Here is a 16,691-nt window from a genome sequence, read left to right on the forward strand (position 1 = left end):
TTTTTGCTCCCAGTGTCATAGAGGCTATATTTCCCTACTCATGGAAAAGTGATGCTAGTTAAAAATAATCAAGCCAAGGTGTTTCTTGTTAGTAAGCCAGAAAAACTCTGAGGGGCTTTTCTTTTAACATAACTATCTTTTGGGAGCTCTGATGGAGAATCGGGCTCATAAAATCAGGTCACATTTCAAAGAAATAAGGAATTCAGGGTTAAAAAATGAAAGGGAAAAGGTTCGCATTCTTTTGTGACATGAAGGAACAACCAGCCATCAAAGCAGAAGGGATAAAAACAGGAGCAAGAATTCTGTTCTCAAAAGCTTCCTGCCTCCTTCCATCTCTCCTTACCTCCTTTAGCTACAAGTTTTGAGTTTCAAATTCTATCCCTCCCTCCTCCGTGAGGCAGTAAACAATCAGGTATAGGTTTTACATGTACAATCTGCTGCTGTTGCTTTGGAAGAATCCAGTGCTATGCAGCACTTGCTATGGCTTTTTTGGGAGGATGGGGGGCAGGGATTGATGTGGTTTTTTTTTTTTTTAAACAAGCTTGCCCATAATCCAGATTGGAATGGCTTTTATTTGTTTTAATGAATTTTTTGGCTAAAGCATGCCACTGAGCAGATCTTATTATACAGAGCCATTTATGCTCATTAAGTAAACAACAGTCAAGTGATGTGGGACTTGTACTTTAAAAGACACTTGGCTATCTAATAGGAGTTAGTAACATCATCTGAGAGGCAGGCTTTTTTTCATGCCAATATAAAGTAAGAGTTTAGCAGCAGAAAGGATTCTGGGAGGGGAACAGATGTCTTCCTTGTTCATTTGTTTTATTTTGAATGTACTTTTCCACTTAGTCTTTTTCTCAGTTCCTCACCAGGAGCTCATTAGACCAATTGTTCTAGGCCTTATCCCCTAAGATACAAATAAAATACTACATGCAACGCGAAATCATTTTTATAAGAAGTTTGTTCCCATAGATTCATTTAATAATCCATATCGAGGGGAAAGCTAGGTGGCACAATGGATAAAGCACTGGCCCTGGATTCAGGAGGACCTGAATTCAAATCCAGCTTCAGACACTTGACACTTACTAGCTGTGTGACCCTGGGCAAGTCACTTAACCCTCATTGCCCCATAAAAAAAAATTAGTAATAATCTATATCGACCAGGTCTGGTTATCATTGTCTGAAGTTGGAAAACAGACTTCCTTTAAAATTGATTTCTTGTCATATGAAGTGTTTTATTTGCATGTTAGGAGATAAGGATTGCACAAATGATTCCATTGGTCTATGGAACTCCTGGAGACAGACTTTCTCTACCAATGATGTTTGGTACTTTTTCTGTAAATTACAGTCTTAGAAGAGATGAAGTTTTTAACCTGGTGTGCACAGGACTGTAGGGAGTGAATAGATTTCAGGAGCTTCATAAACTTGGATGGGAAAAAAATTATATCTTGGGGGCAGCTAGATAGCACAGTGGTAAAGCACCGGCCCTGGATTCAGGAGTACCTGAGTTCAAATCCGGCCTCAGACACTTGACACTTACTAGCTGTGTGACCCTGGGCAAGTCACTTAACCCTCATTGCCCTGCAAAAAACAAAAAAAAAAACAAAACAAAAACAAACAAACAAAAAATTATATCTTTATTTTCACTAAACTTTAATTGAAATTTAACATTTCCTTCAACTACATATATATTTTTAATTATTTTGAGGTCTATAAGTTTTTCCAACTGCCAAATGAGTTTGTGGCATATAAAAGGTTAAGACTCTGTCTTACAGTTCCAAAAGACTCATGATGGAAAATGCTCTCCACATCCAGAAAAAGAACTACGGAGTGTGAATGCAAACCAAAGCATACTATTTTCACTTTTTTGGCGGGGGGGGAGTTGTTTTTTCTTTCTTGTGGTTTTTCCCTTTGTTCTAATCCTTCTTTCACAACATGACTAAGGTGGAAATATGTTTAATATGATTTTGTGTGTGTGTGTGTATGTATGTATATAGATATATAGATATATATAACCAGTATCAGATTGCTTGCTGCTTTGAGGAGAGAGGGAGAAAAATTTGGAACTCAAAATCTTATAAAAATGAATGTTGAAAACTATATATTATTGAAAACTGATATATTAGATCTGGATCATGAGTTTAGAACCTACCCTAATGCACACTATCTATATGACTATGGGAAAATCCCATAACCTCTCAGTGCTTCCAGGAAACTCTCAGAAACTATAAATTAGAGAGGAATTGTTGATGTGTTGTAGTGAGAGAATTTCTACACTGGGGGTTCCTTATATGGATGCAATCAACCAACCAACCCACCCCCACCCAAAAGTGGGAATGATTATATTTGCCATTACCTTCTCTCCCTGAGGTATTATAAAGATTTATGATGGGGTCTCTTAGAGAACTATCTTAACAAATACAATGGGGCAGCTAGGTGGTGCAGTAGATAGAGCACTGGCCCTGAATTCAGGAGGACTTGAGTTCAAATTCGGCCTCAGACACTTGACACTTACTAGCTGTGTGACCCTGGGCAAGTCACTTACCCCTCATTGCCCTGAAAAAAAAATTTTTTTTTTAATACAATGTACAACTACTCAAGCTTTGTGAAGTTAACTAAAATCTGGCATCTCAATAATGTCTCTATTGTTTAATCTTGCCTTTATCCCTTAGACCATCATCTGCAAATAGCATAAATAGCACCACATCTTCAAATCACAGTGGGTATGCACCCGAACTGCCTCTACCCTCGATCGGAGGAGATCTAGCCAGCCGGTTATCCAGCGATGAAGGGGAAATGGATGGAACAGAAGAGACAGAGAAGTTAGACTGTCATTATTCTTCCCATCATCCTCGACCTCTTGGGGTAGGTTTCTTTATGTCTTCATCTCTCCTCTTTCTGCCTCGCTTCCCTAGTATTCAGCTCTCAGCATCACAAGGCTCATCGGCACAATGAGAAGCCAGTGGCAGCAAGAGTTTTCGTGTCTGGGGAGTGTGCTAGCCCTTAAGGTTGAATGGCTGCCATAAAAACACCCTTGAAAATCCCATAAGAGAGAAAGGAGCTGCGGGCTGATTCTGATCCTTTAAACTGCTGGGTATTTGTGGTCCACCTTGAAGCAGTAACACTTGAGGAATGGTATTTATGTAAGTGTACTTGTGCGCTGAACTCCTGGCCTCATCCATCTAAAAACGGAGTGTTGGCTTTCAAGGACTGCTCTCACCCATCTGCTCAGAGAACTGTCTGTCTTAGCAGTACCCCAGTCTGGCTGCTCTGGATGGTTTTCTTCCCTGTTGCTTCTAAATTTTATTGTTATTAGTAAGTGTGACCATATGGCACCAGAACCAAAGAAGTTGCGTATGTCTATGAAGTGGGGGAGGGAGGATTATGTCAACATGAACCAATAAAAGGCAGCTCTTAGAACCCTCAGCAGACTTTTTTTATATAAAGGTAGTCGATGGAAACTGTGGTGGTGGTGGTGGTGGTGGTGGTTCAGTAGTTCAATTGTGTCTGTCTCTACATAGCCCTGTGGACCATATCACACCAAAGCTATCCATGGGCTTTTCTTGGCAAAAATACTGGAGTGGTTTGCCATTTCCTTCTCCAGTGGATAAAGGCAAACAGGTTAAGTGACTTGCCCAGGGTCACACAGCTAGTAAGTATCTGAGGCTAGATTTGAACTCAGGTCTTTCTGACTCCAGGCTCAGTGCTCTATCATCTAACCCTCCTAGCTGCCTCAAGTAGTGGTACAACAAGGCAATAGTAGAGACTTTTTCATTTTTGAAATGTGAATATTAGAAAGAGACTAACAGAGGCAATGTCAGTTATACTTGGTGGGTGGCACTGGCCTGAATTGTATGACCCCATCATCCTTGCCAACAACCATTCATGCCAGCCAACCCCTATGGTCTTTATGGTACTTGGAAAGAATGGTCATTTGACTAGCACAAGGGCTACAGAATTAAGTCAGCTGGCCATGGTTGCGGAGAGGGGAGGGTTGTTTTTTGTTGTTTGAGTTTTCTTCCTCTTTAAAATGAGAGTATTAGAAAAGGTGGCCTCCGAGGACCCTTTTAGACCTAGATCTGTAACCCTGTAGCCTACGATTTTCTTCGTTTTATTCACTCACACAATAGCCCAAGATTTATCCTTTCAGCTAGTGCAGTGGGAACAGTGGCCAAGAGCTGGTAAGAGCAGAGGTATCCCTATGCTGTAAAACTCACTGGTGGGCCTGAACCAGATCAAAATGTAATTGGGAAATGTTTAACAAAAATAAGCAAAAACACAGTACAACATAGATAGTGGCAATGATTTGAGGTTTCCTAAGTGAATATGTGGATAGCAATGATCTGTTTCTATTTGAATTTGACTCCACTGGGTCAGATCACTTACAGATTTTTTGAGTGAGGAGAAAGGGTGGTAGGGGTAGATCTTATGCTGAAAAAAAAAGCTACCTTTCATAGGCTTTCGTGACCAGAAGAATGTAGAGATTGCCTAGATATGAATGTGAGCTGGCCTCTAAGGTACCTTGAATACTTTTTTTTTTTTTTTTTGCACAGCAATGGGGGTTAAGTGACTTGCCCAGGGTCACACAGCTAGTCAGTATCAAGTGTCTGAGGCTGGATTTGAACTCAGGTACGCCTGAATCCAGGGCCAGTGCTCTATCCACTGCGCCACCTAGCTGCCCCCTCCTTGAATACTTTTAAAGATCTCTGCCAAGGAAAGCAATTCTCCTCACAAAGGCTAAAGCAGGGAATGAGTGGTAATCAGGAAATCAGGCTGTCAAATATATCAGGTATCCTGTCTTGGGTTGAAATCATCTCCACATAACTATTGCTTGCTGAACCCCACGTTGGAAGAAACCTCACAATTTCTTCCTCGGTTTATAAATTTATCATAATCTATTGTAGAAAATATTTTTCATGAACAGCCTCAGATTCAGGTCATAGTAAAATTTGAATGCCCCCCCCCAAAAAAAATTACACAGCAACAACAAAAGGGAATTTTCCCCACTTCCTCCTGAGAACTGCTCCTTAAGATGGGTTGATTTCCAGGAAGAGTTTCCAGTATGAGAACTAAGCCAGTACTATGTCTGGGATGAAGGCCAAAGAGCTGCTGGAAGTCCCAAAGGAAGGGAGAAAAGCTAAATCTGAGTTATAGAGTCATTTACAAACTTACCTAAGCTTTTGACTCAGCCAAATGTCACCTTTTTACAGTCTCTCTTCTCCTTCCATTGGTCTTCTAAGACTCCTAATGTCATAATCAAATAGTATTTATTAAGAAGCTTCATCCTTGGGGCAGCTAGGTGGCGCAGTGGATAGAGCATGGCCCTGGAGTCAGGAGGACCTGGGTTCGAATCCGACCTCAGACACTTAACACTTACTAGCTGTGTGGCCCTGGGCAAGTCACTTAATTAAAAAAAAAATTTAAAAAAAAAAGAAGCTTCATCCATATATTTCAGCTGTATGAATTAATTAATTAAGCATTCAGCAAGTATTAAGTACCTACTATGTGCCAGGCACTGTGGGAGGCACAGGAAATGTAAGTACAAAGAGTGAAATATTCCTTTCTTTTTTGTTTTGTTTTTTTTGTTTGTTTGTTTGGGTTTTTTCAAGGGTTTTTTTGTGAGGCAATTGGGGTTAAGTGACTTGCCCAGGGTCACACAGCTAGTAAGTATCAAGTGTCTGAGGCCAGATTTGAACTCAGGTCCTCCTGAATCCAGGGCCAGTGCTCTATCCACTGCGCCACCTAGCTGCCCCGAAACATTCCTTTCTCACGATGAGTTTATATTCTAATGGGAGATAGCAAGTACATACAACAATATATGTAGTGAAATTACAAAGTTAATAAATATAAATTAAATAGTTAATTACAAGGTAGTTTGGGACAGAAAGCACCAGTGATTGGAGAGATTAGGAAAGACTTCATGCAGAAAATGGTACCTGAACTGCATTTTAAAAGGAGAAATGAATTCTGTAAGACAGAAGTAAGGAGGGAGTACATTCTAGGCTTGAGATGAAAGATGGAATGTCAGGTGTAAGGAACAAAGAGAGGGCAGCAGAAGGTTTTCTGAAATGATCTCATTGGTGGGGTGTTTTCTCCCTAGATTTGTCCTTTAGCACAATGCCTGTGTGCACTCCTTTTGAATTTCTTTTCCCAAAGAGCTATAGCATCTCAAGAGTCATCAAAGAGACCTCAAAAGGTCCTTTAGAACAAGTCTTTTACCCTATCTCTGTTGAGTGGTCATCCTCTCTTCTTTTTTGCGTTTTGGTTTTGGGTTTTTTTGTTTGTTTGTTTGTTTGTTTTTTTAGTGAGGCAATTGGGGTTAAGTGAGTTGCCCAGGGTCACATAGCTAGTAAGTGTTAAGTGTCTGAGGCCAGACCTGAACTCAGGTCCTCCTGATTCCAGGGCCAGTGCTCCATCCACTGCGCCACCTAGCTGCCCCCCATCCTCTCTTCTTGCGGTCTTTCAGAGATTCAGAACTCACTCTATTCTAAGACAAACCATTTGACTTTGGGACAGGAAGTTTTTGGTAGGAAGTTGTGCCCTATACTGAACTAAAATCTGCTTCTTTGTAACTTTGACCCATTGTTCCTAGTTCTGCCCTTAGATGACTGATACTAAAGATCAGAGAAGTTAGAAGGGACCTCAGAGGCCATCTAGTCAAACCTGAAATCCACCCATAGTCCTGTTCTACAGCATCCCCAACAAGTGGTCATTTAGCATTTGCTCAAACCCACCACCTACTGGGATATCGTATTCTGCTTTTAGGTAGTGGAATTGTTAGAAAGCTTTTCCTTTCTGTGAACCAAAACCTGCCTGTATCTTCACTTCTTCCTAGAACACCTAGTACTACACTTTGAGGCCAAACAAACAAACAAAAAAGTCCTGACCCCTCTTCCATATGATAGTCCTTAAAGTACTAGAACACAGCTAACATGTTCTCCGTAAGTCTTTTCTTCTTCCAGATAAATATCCTCATTTTCTTCAGCCAATCTTCACAGCATGGTCTTAAGACCCCTTACCATTCACATTGCCTTCCAATCAGGGTGCTCTCCAACTTATTGATGTGCTTCCTAAAATGTGGCACCAGAAGTAAACATAGTACCCCAGATGTGCTGACCACAACAGCACAAGTAGAATGGAATCATTGGCTCTTGCGTCTTGACCACTATGCCTTTCTTAATCTATCAGTCCTTTTAGCTGCTATGTCTCAATACTGACTCATTAGGTTTTTAATCTCCCCCCACCCCCACCTCCAACTCCCAGATATTTTTTCATATGACTAAACTTACCTCTACTGCCTTATAATTGTGAAGTTGGTGACTTAAACCCAAGAGTAGGGCTTTACATTTACTATGGTTAAATTTCACTCCACCATTCTAACCTGTCAGGACTGTTTTGGATCTCAGCTCAGTAGTCCATTGTGTTAGCTGTCTCTTCCAGGTTTAGATCAGTTGCAAATTTAATAGTCACAGCATTGATTACTTTGTCAAAGTCACTGACAAAATGTCATAGTTCAACACATAACAATTCAGCCTTGTGAAGGAAGTCTAATATATTTTCTACATGAGGGCCCTCCACATACCTGAGGACAGCTATCTTCCATCTCTCCCCACCCTCCCCAGGCCCTCAAGATGTACAGAAATTTATTGTGGGTGCTGAATTCATAGCTATTAGCACAGCTTAAGAGGCTTTTTGACTGATTAAGAGCATGTGAGTAGTGAGGGACAAAGCCAGAGTTCAAACCCAGGTTTTTTGTCTCCAAATCTAACATTCTTTCCATTGACCAAGCTGCCTCTCATAACTTTTCCTCTCATTACTGCCCAATAGGGCCCTTCTGGTCCAAGGTCAAGATTTGCATTTGGATCTGATATGGTTCTAAAGTTACAAAACTACTTTCATGAAACATTCAGCTGACTGTGGATTCACAGGACTTCATTGCCTACTATGCCCACCAATGCCTCTGTACATTTCCAGGTCAGGCCTCTTTTGTGAATTTAGCCTTTAGCTATGCAGACAGACAATTCTAGAGTGGCCTGATGTTGGGCTGCACCTAGGTTTCTGCAGAAAACCTGGATCTCAAACTGAAGCAAAACAGATTTTTTTTTTGTCTTTATTACAATTTGCTTCTTTATTTCAAATGAGATTGTGCCCAAGAGAGTATTTATGCAAATGTTACTTTTTCTCTACAGTTTATATTATCTTATTAACCTGTAATTAAAATTAAAATGTTTTGTTTCAGTTTTGTTCATTTGGGAGTCGCCTCATGGGACGAGGATACTACGTGTTTGATCGGAGATGGGATCGCTTTCGATTCGCACTAAATTCGATGGTAGAAAAACACTTGAATTCACAAATGTGGAAGTAAGTGAAAATTTCCCATGTGGCATAATGGTACATGTTTTCCTTTATGTCTTTGAATAAGCAGAATTATGGCATGATGGATAAAAAGCCAGCCTCAGAGCCAGAAAGAAAGCTTCAAGTCCTGGCTTTAACATATACTGGCTCTGTGACCCTGGACAAGTCAGTTCATTTAACTCTAAGACTAGAGAATGCAGAGAATATGCCAAATTGCATTGATGAAGGAGTTCTCTGTACCAGTGAAATCACAGGTTTGGTCCCTAGGCTTATGTTTATGAGTAATCTATACAAGGTAAATCCTCAGAAATATGGGGAGTGGGCAAAATTTGATTCTTGCTCTTCCAACCTCTCCTGTTAGCTCTTCCCATTGTTTTGGTGCCTGACCTTTTCTAACCCACCCCCTACCCCACTTCTTATCCTTCATTCTGAACTTTCACAGTCTTAATTTGGAAATGGTTGTCAAGTAATGGATGTTGATAGCTGAGGTGTTGGCATCTGAGGCTTAATATTTCCCAAGGGTATTTACATTTTAATAAGAAGCTCTTAAAAAGGAGGACAGCAACAGCAACAATGCATAAAACCCCAAAGGAATAAAGCTATAATGGTGGACTAGGAGGCAGTAAGGTTATTATTTTGGGGATGAGAAGCCCTGCCCAACACCTCCCTCAGATCACACTGCATAGATAGCCACCTTCTCTACTCAGCAGTACAGGAAGTCTCAAGGTGTTCTTTTCCAAAAGTGAGCTGCATTGGCACATTGCTTATTTTCTCAGAGAGGACCAAAATGGCATCACCATGTTGGAGGTCAGGGTACAGTGTGTCTGACTGGCTGATCAGACCAATATGATCTCAGAAGGCTCCACCACAGAACATTTAGAGTGGAAATTTCTCTAAAATTGTACATCTCGCATTTCTTTGGAACTGCTGAAATTTTACTTACTGGTACATCAGTATCACAGATCCTGCGTCTCTGTGTCTAGTATCATGGTCCATAATTCTGATGAAAATCAGACTTAAGTTTTCACTCAGTAAACTTTCTCCATATAAGCCAAGCCAAGCAAGAGATTAGAAAGGTGCCTCTCCCAGATAAGCCTTCTTCACTCACTGGCATTTTTCTCTCTCAGATCCAGTCTCAAAGGAATTCTTGGTTCCTTTTCATATTGTTACCCTCCCCAAAAAAAGAAATATCAAATCTGATTTCCCACAAGGTGCCAACTGAACTATAAGCAGTTTATACATCACATGTAGTAGGCTATGGATTGAATGTTAATTTATTTATATATATATATATATATATATATATATTGCAGGGCAATGGGGGGTTAAGTGACTTGCCCAGGGTCACACAGCTAGTAAGTGTCAAGTGTCTGAGGTCCGATTTGAACTCAGGTCCTCCTGAATCCAGGGCCAGTGCTTTATCCACTGTGCCATCTAGCTGACCCATGTTAATATATTTATCCTTTTGTGTGTGTGTGTGTGTGTGTGTGTGTGTGTGTGTGTGTGGCAACTGGGGTTAAGTGACTTGACCAGGGTCACACAGCTAGTAAATATCAAGTGTCTGAGGACGGATTTGAACTCAAGTCCTCCTTACTCCAGGGCTGGTGCTCTATCCACTGCACCACCTAGCTGCCCCATGTTAATATATTTATAAGGAAGGAAAAGAAGCATAGAACTCTTCCATATTCAAGGCACTGCCCCTGGGTCTAAAAGGATAGTGTCTGTGTCCACCAAAGACGCCTCCAGTTAGCATCAAATACAAGGTCTTTGTCTCTAGTTATTTGGATACCAGGTATTATATACCCTTGTGAAGTGTCCACCCTTCCTGTGTTCTCCGGGAATCAGAAGGAGTCTTCAGTCTTCACAGATGCCTCCTTCATGTGTTATGAAAAACAGAGTTGACCTAGATCTGAATCCCTGGTGTTCACTCACATGAAATTCAGTATTCCCCACCCCACCTCCCACAAGGCCTCTACAACCCAAGCATTCTTTTATTCTCCAACTTTGTGTGTGTGTGTGTGTGTGTGTGTGCACGTGTGTGTATCTTGTTTCCCCCATCACTGAGCAACATTAAAGCAAATTTTGAAGAGTGAGACATCCCATTGCCCTCAAGGCCTCTTTACCTATATCCACTGGAGCCAAAACTGGAAGGCGGGCAATCGATGAGGGCACTGAATATTCATATTAGAGAAAAAAGGACCATAATTAACTTCTTCTTCTTTTTTTTTTTTTTAGTGAGGCAATTGGGGTTAAGTGACTTGCCCAGGGTCACACAGCTAGTAAGTGTCAAGTGTCTGAGGTAGGATTTGAACTCAGGTACTCCTGACTCCAGGGCCAGTGCTCTATCCACTGCACCACCTAGCTGCCCCACCATGATTAACTTCTAGCTATCTCGGGAGATTCTGATACAGGATTATCATCACAAATGCAACAAGATTAACCCCTTACTCACCATGCCTATTGACAGGACTGTCCATTTTTAACATGTCTCAATCCCTATCATAGGGAAGTTAACCAAAGAGCTTCAGTGGAAACAAGTCTAGCAGCTCTGAAATTCACTGCCTTTTGGTTCTCAGAAATAAGTACATAGAAACTGATTGAGAAAGCAGCTAGGTGGCGCAGTAGATAAAGCACTGGCCCTGGATTCAGGAGGACCTGAGTTCAAACCTGACCTCAGACACCTAACACTAGCTGTGTGACCCTGGGCAAGTCACTTAACCCCCATTGCCCCGCCAAAAAAAAAAAAAAAAAAAAAAAAAGGAAAGAGAAAGCTACCTCCTGATTTTGGGGGGCGGTACTCCAAATAAAGAGCTCTCTCTTGCTCCCCACATTCTCCTTCCACAGCTCCTCACCTCCATCATGCCATACCCATCTTGGCTCTGTTGTCCTCATGCTATGGTGGAAGGATAGAAAGATGAGGGGAGGGGCAGCTAGGTGGTGCAGTGGATAAAGCACCAGCCTTGGATTCAGAAGGACCTGAATTCAAATTTGGGCTCAGACACTTGACACTTACTAGCCGTGTGACCCTGGGCAAGTCACTTAACCCTCATTACCCCAGAAAAAAAAAAAAAGAAAGAAAGAAAGATGAGGGAGAGAACAATAAATTGTGCTTCAGCTGCCTGACTATGCAGGCTAGGAAAAAGCACTTCTCCTCTGAGGCTGGTTTGAAAAAGCAGGGTTGTATTGAGTAGCCCTTAGGGGAAAGGTAGAAACCCTCAGGAGTGAAGACAGCAGAAGGCATGCCTTGGTCTTGACACAGAATCTAAATGTTCAGGGTATGGTAGATAATATGGCCTCGGGCATTACCTTGATAGCAGGCAAGACCAGAAAGTGGAAAACTGAGCCTTCCTACTACTGTCCATGCGGGGTATCCAGTTCTGGTATGTACCTGAGCACTTACTCCCATTGAAAATTGCTGGCATTAAAAATTGTGTATGTAGTGCCGAGCATGGACTCAGGAAAATCTGTATTCAAATCCTACCTTAGACTGTGGGCAAGTCAGCCTCTCTGAACCTGTAAAATAGTTTATTTTGATAATCTGATCACACCTGCCTCACAGAGTTGTTATGAGGCTCAAATAACATAATACCTAAGGCACAGAGCAAACCTTCAAGTGTTACATAAATGTCAGCTGCTGTTGCTGCTATTATGACAAAGAACTGCTGATCACTGATATAGCTCCCTTTTCTTTGGACATACGTCTCCTCCACTGGGCCTGGGGGGTGGTCATTGCATCATCTCTTCTTCCGTAGGCACAGGAAAAAGTGTCCTGGATAACAATCCCACCCCTAAGAGTAACGATTGCTGAGAGGGAAAGGAAGAGCAGGTGGAGGAGGAGACGGGGAACAGCAGCAAGACAAGGAGTTTGGCTGTGTTGCCTGGAACCTTTTCCTTTCACTGACCACCAAAAGGGAGTCATTGTCAATATCCTTGTATCTGCCCTGAATGGCAGCCTCCACACTTGAAAAAAACATTTGCAAAAGAATAAACTGGATTCCCCCAAATGGAGAACATTGTGGATTCTGGAGAACAGTCGTTTTCTTTCCTGGACCCAGTAAAGGGTAGAGTAGAGAAACAGGGGGAACCCAACCACTTAGATTGGACTCAGTTATAAAGAGGGAAATTTGACCCCGTTAAACTCCAGGGAGAGTTGACTAGGCCTTAGGGAGCAGTGGCTGTGTAGCAGGTGGCTATGGGAGAGCTTTTGCAGAGCATTATACGATAGGAAGGGATTGGCCAAAGGCTCCGACCTCCCATTTCTCACTTCAAGTTGGTGCTTTAACCCAGAACTAGTCTCCAGCCTTCCTAAATTCCAAATTAACATTTCCCATTAAAAACTGACAAACATGAAATTGCTTAGGGAAAAGAGCAGTGCACAGCACCAGGATTATATTCCAGACTGCACATCTGGACCTATCTAAAATTAAACCACTCTGACGCTCCCACATGGGGAATAGACCAAGAATCGGGACCCGCTCAGACTGAGAGAAATAGCATGGTCCAGTGGGAAAAGAATTGGTTTTGTTTGTTTGTTTGTTTGTTTTTTAGTGAGGAAATTGGGGTTAAGTGACTTGCCCAGGGTCACACAGCTAGTACATGTTAAGTGTCTGAGGCCAGATTTGAACTCAGGTACTCCTGACTCCAGGGCCAGTGCTCCATCCACTGCGCCACCGAGCTGCCCCAGGGAAAGGAATTGTTAAAGCACCTGGGTTCAAATTGTTGCTCTGCCACTTAACCTAAGGCAAGTCCCTTCACTTCTCTTGGCCTGAGTTTCCTTATCTATAAAATAAGGAGGGTGGTCAAGATGACCTTTAAGGTTCTTCCTGCTCTAAATCTATAATCCTGTGATAAAAAAATTTTAGAGACTCTGCTTCTGGAGTTTCCAATAACAGGCTACGGTTAAAGGCAAGAGGGAATAATAGGGCAGTAAAGAAATGAATGAATGAGAAGGGCAATAATTAAGAATCTGGCTTCCTGAAGGTTTTTGTTTTTCATGGTTTGGTCCCCAAAAGGTTCTCTTCCCCAAACCGGACTGCTCAGAGCTAATCTGAACCTCAGAAGGACATTGCCAATGCTGATGCTTGCTGTCTTCTCTCATTTTTCTTTCATATTTAGGAAGATTCCTCCTGCAGCAGATAGTCCCATGCCCTCGCCAGCAGCACATATCACCACCCCTGTTCCAGCATCTGTTTTACAGCCTTTCAGCAACCCTAGTGCCGTGTATCTTCCTTCAGCACCCATCAGCTCAAGAATCACTTCTTCTTACATAATGACATCAGCCATGCTCTCAAACGCAGCCTTTGTGACAACGTCGGACACGGGTTCCATCGTGTCACACACCACAGCTTTCCCCCATGTGGCTGCGACGCTAAGCATCCTGGACCCAACATTTAAGGCTCCATCTGCTATGTCCCCAGTGCCAGCTGTCATCCCTTCCCCATCCCACAAGCCATCCAAAACAAAAACCAGCAAATCCTCAAAGGTCAAAGACCTGTCTGCCCGTAGCGATGAGTCTTCGAGTAACAAAAAGCGAAAGCCACAGTCTTCTTCCTCTTCCTCCTCATTAACCTTGCAGACATCTCCCTCGTCTTCATTTTCAGGGCCCCACAAAAAGAACTGTGTCTTGAACCCAATTTCAACATTGAACTCCTATCAGGCGACATCTTCCTATAACAGTCTGTCTGTGCACAGTACAAACAATGGAACAAGTCCACTCAGTGCCAAAATGGAGCCGTCAGGACGGACTTCACTGTCAAGTAGCTCCACAGACTCTGTAAAACATATGAGCGCAGTAGTCAGCAGTATTGACTCCTGTAGCCTGACAGTGCCCTCCCTGGTGCACCACGCAGGGGATCTGTCCCTGGCCGCACACAATGCAGTGTCTTCTCTACCCCTTTCTTTTGACAAATCAGAAGGGAAAAAGCGTAAGAACTCTAGTTCTAGTAACAAAGCCTGTAAAATTACTAAAATGCCTGGTATGAATAGCGTTCACAAAAAGAGCCCGTCCAGCCTTATCTCGCCGGTGCCAGATCCTGCTAACAGCTCCATCGCTCGGCAGGTAAGGGACCCCAGCCTTCCAGCTGCCTTTTTTTTAGGTTCCCAAGAAAGCACATCCTCACCAATGTCGTGGTGGACTTCATGAGCCGATCAAAGAGGCTGCTTCAGACCAGGATGTCTTAGACATAACTAGGTATGTAGAGGCAGGAAGAGGCAGTAGACAGAGTGCTACACTTCAAATCAGAAGACCTAGGTTGAATACTGCTGCTGGTACTTGTCTTGTGAACATGGGCAAGTCACTTAGCCTCACGGGGCCTCAAGTTCTTCAGCTGGGCGAAAATGGGAGTAATACCACCTGTAATACTACACAGTTGTGAGGATCAGATGGGACAGTGTATTTAAAAGGCTTTGTACACCTTAAAGTGCTACATAAATATTTGTTGTTATCATCATAATTATTAGCATTCCCCAAAGGCTTGAATGCTTTTCTGTTGAACAGTTTGAGTTAGTTGGCCTAGATGGTCCCATCTACCTCTCCAGGGTCAAGAAATCCCCTTCAGTATTCTCTGCCCCTCTGGTCCCTTCTTCTCATTAGCTGGTTCCTCCCAGAACCTCCATTTTAAGACATATGCCCAGGCTAGCCATGTCTTCATTCCTCTCCAGGCTCCACTCCTAATTCTCTGGACTTTCTCTACCCATATTCCTACCTTCCTTTTTATTTGTTTTCTTCCCACATTAAAATGTGAGCTCCTTGAGAGTAGGGGCCATCTTTTCTTTCTTTCTGCTTGTATCGGTGTTAGCACTCTACCTGGCCTATGGCCTATGGCCTATTAATAATGCTTATTGACTTGCCTTAACTTATTTCTTCCATACCCTTCACTCTCTTGTAAAGTACTGGGCTCTTTTCAAAACCACAGGAAAGAAATACAGGGGATGGGGTGAGAGAGTAAGGGCTTTCCTTCCAACAGAAGGATGTGTTTTAGTCATTTGCTGTCCTTTTTATTCTTTTTTTTTATTTCAAGTTTCATATTCTCTCCCTCCCTTCCTCCTCCTCTTAAGAAAGCAAGCAATTTAATATAGATTATACATGTGCACACATGCAAAACATTTCCATATTAGCCATGTCACAAAAGAAAACACAGACAAAATAATAATAAAATAAAAAAGCCTTTAAATCCACATTCATACTCTATCAGGTCTTTCTTGGGAGGTGGATAGCATTTTTCATCATAAGGCCTTCAGAATTGTCTTGGATCATTCATTGTATTGCTGAGAATAGCCAAGTCATTCACAGTTGATCATCAGACAATATTGCTGTTACCGTGTACAATGTTCTCCTGGTTCTGCTCATTTAACTTTGCATCAGGTTTTTCCATTCAGTCACTCTAAGCCTGTCTCCTGCAGCCCCTTTCCTAAGCCAGACCACAGTCTTTTCATGATTCTCTTAGGCTAAGTTCCTCAAAATGTGGACGTGCTGAAATGTGAGTTCCAGTGTTAGTGACATAGAAAGAGGCAGTCTGCAGGTGAATGGCTCTGGAGTATAGCAAAGCCTTTATAATTATCAGAGGAACAAGACTGACTCTGCTTCCAGCCAAGTTCCCAGAAATAGCCAAATTCTTGGAGTGCTACACACCATAGAGGCTGAGGATAGGATATGGGCAAAGAGCTCTTTGCTGCAAAGTAAAGCCTAACATTGGGTTGACACAAAAAACTGAAGGGAGTGAGTGGCCCCATGGTAGCTGAGTGAAGAAGAGTCGTGTCTCAAAGGTAATATGATTCTGAAGGTGGTTAGCTCTCTAGTTTAGTTGGGTTAAAAAAAACTTTTTAATCTTTAACCTATGTGATCCCTAATTTGCTTGGTTACCAGTGGCTGGGGCTCTCAATACCTGCTCGTGCAAATTAAACTCTGAAACATAAAATAACCAGGAAAGAAATGATAAAATGGGTCAATGAAATAGAACTTGGTCATGATGCCATGTTTCTTTTTCCTGTTCCCCAGGCTTATTACATAGTAGCTGGGCTAGAGAGATATCTTCATTTTCCTTCCCCTCAGGTAGGGGAAAATGTACTTGTATCCCATATACCAAGTCATATACCAAGGAAATCACTTGTGCTCATAGGGAAATGAATGTGCTATAACAGTAACAATAATAATAATAATAAATTATACTCTTAGGGAAATGGATTTTTGATGATGATGATAATGATAGCATTATATAGCACTTTAAGGTTTGCAGCGTGCTTTACATAACTTATTCAGTCTTCCCAACAGCTCTATGAAGTAGGTACTCTATTTTATAGATATGAAAATTGAGGCACATAGGTGCTATTATTATCCC

At 42.1% G+C, this 16,691-nt stretch overlaps 1 protein-coding gene across 1 annotated transcript in view; it reads left to right on the top strand.

The window, feature by feature from the left end:
- The window catches only part of ATXN7L1 (ataxin 7 like 1), a 280,551-nt gene that overhangs the window by 249,369 nt on the left and 14,491 nt on the right, over window positions 1–16,691 (top strand). The window contains 3 exon segments of the mRNA XM_043966547.1: window positions 2,673–2,865; window positions 8,240–8,361; window positions 13,471–14,413. Of these exon segments, the coding sequence (XP_043822482.1) occupies window positions 2,673–2,865; window positions 8,240–8,361; window positions 13,471–14,413 (1,258 nt within the window).

Source organism: Dromiciops gliroides, chromosome 5 (genome assembly GCF_019393635.1).
Source record: "Dromiciops gliroides isolate mDroGli1 chromosome 5, mDroGli1.pri, whole genome shotgun sequence".
Lineage (NCBI taxonomy): Eukaryota > Metazoa > Chordata > Mammalia > Microbiotheria > Microbiotheriidae > Dromiciops > Dromiciops gliroides.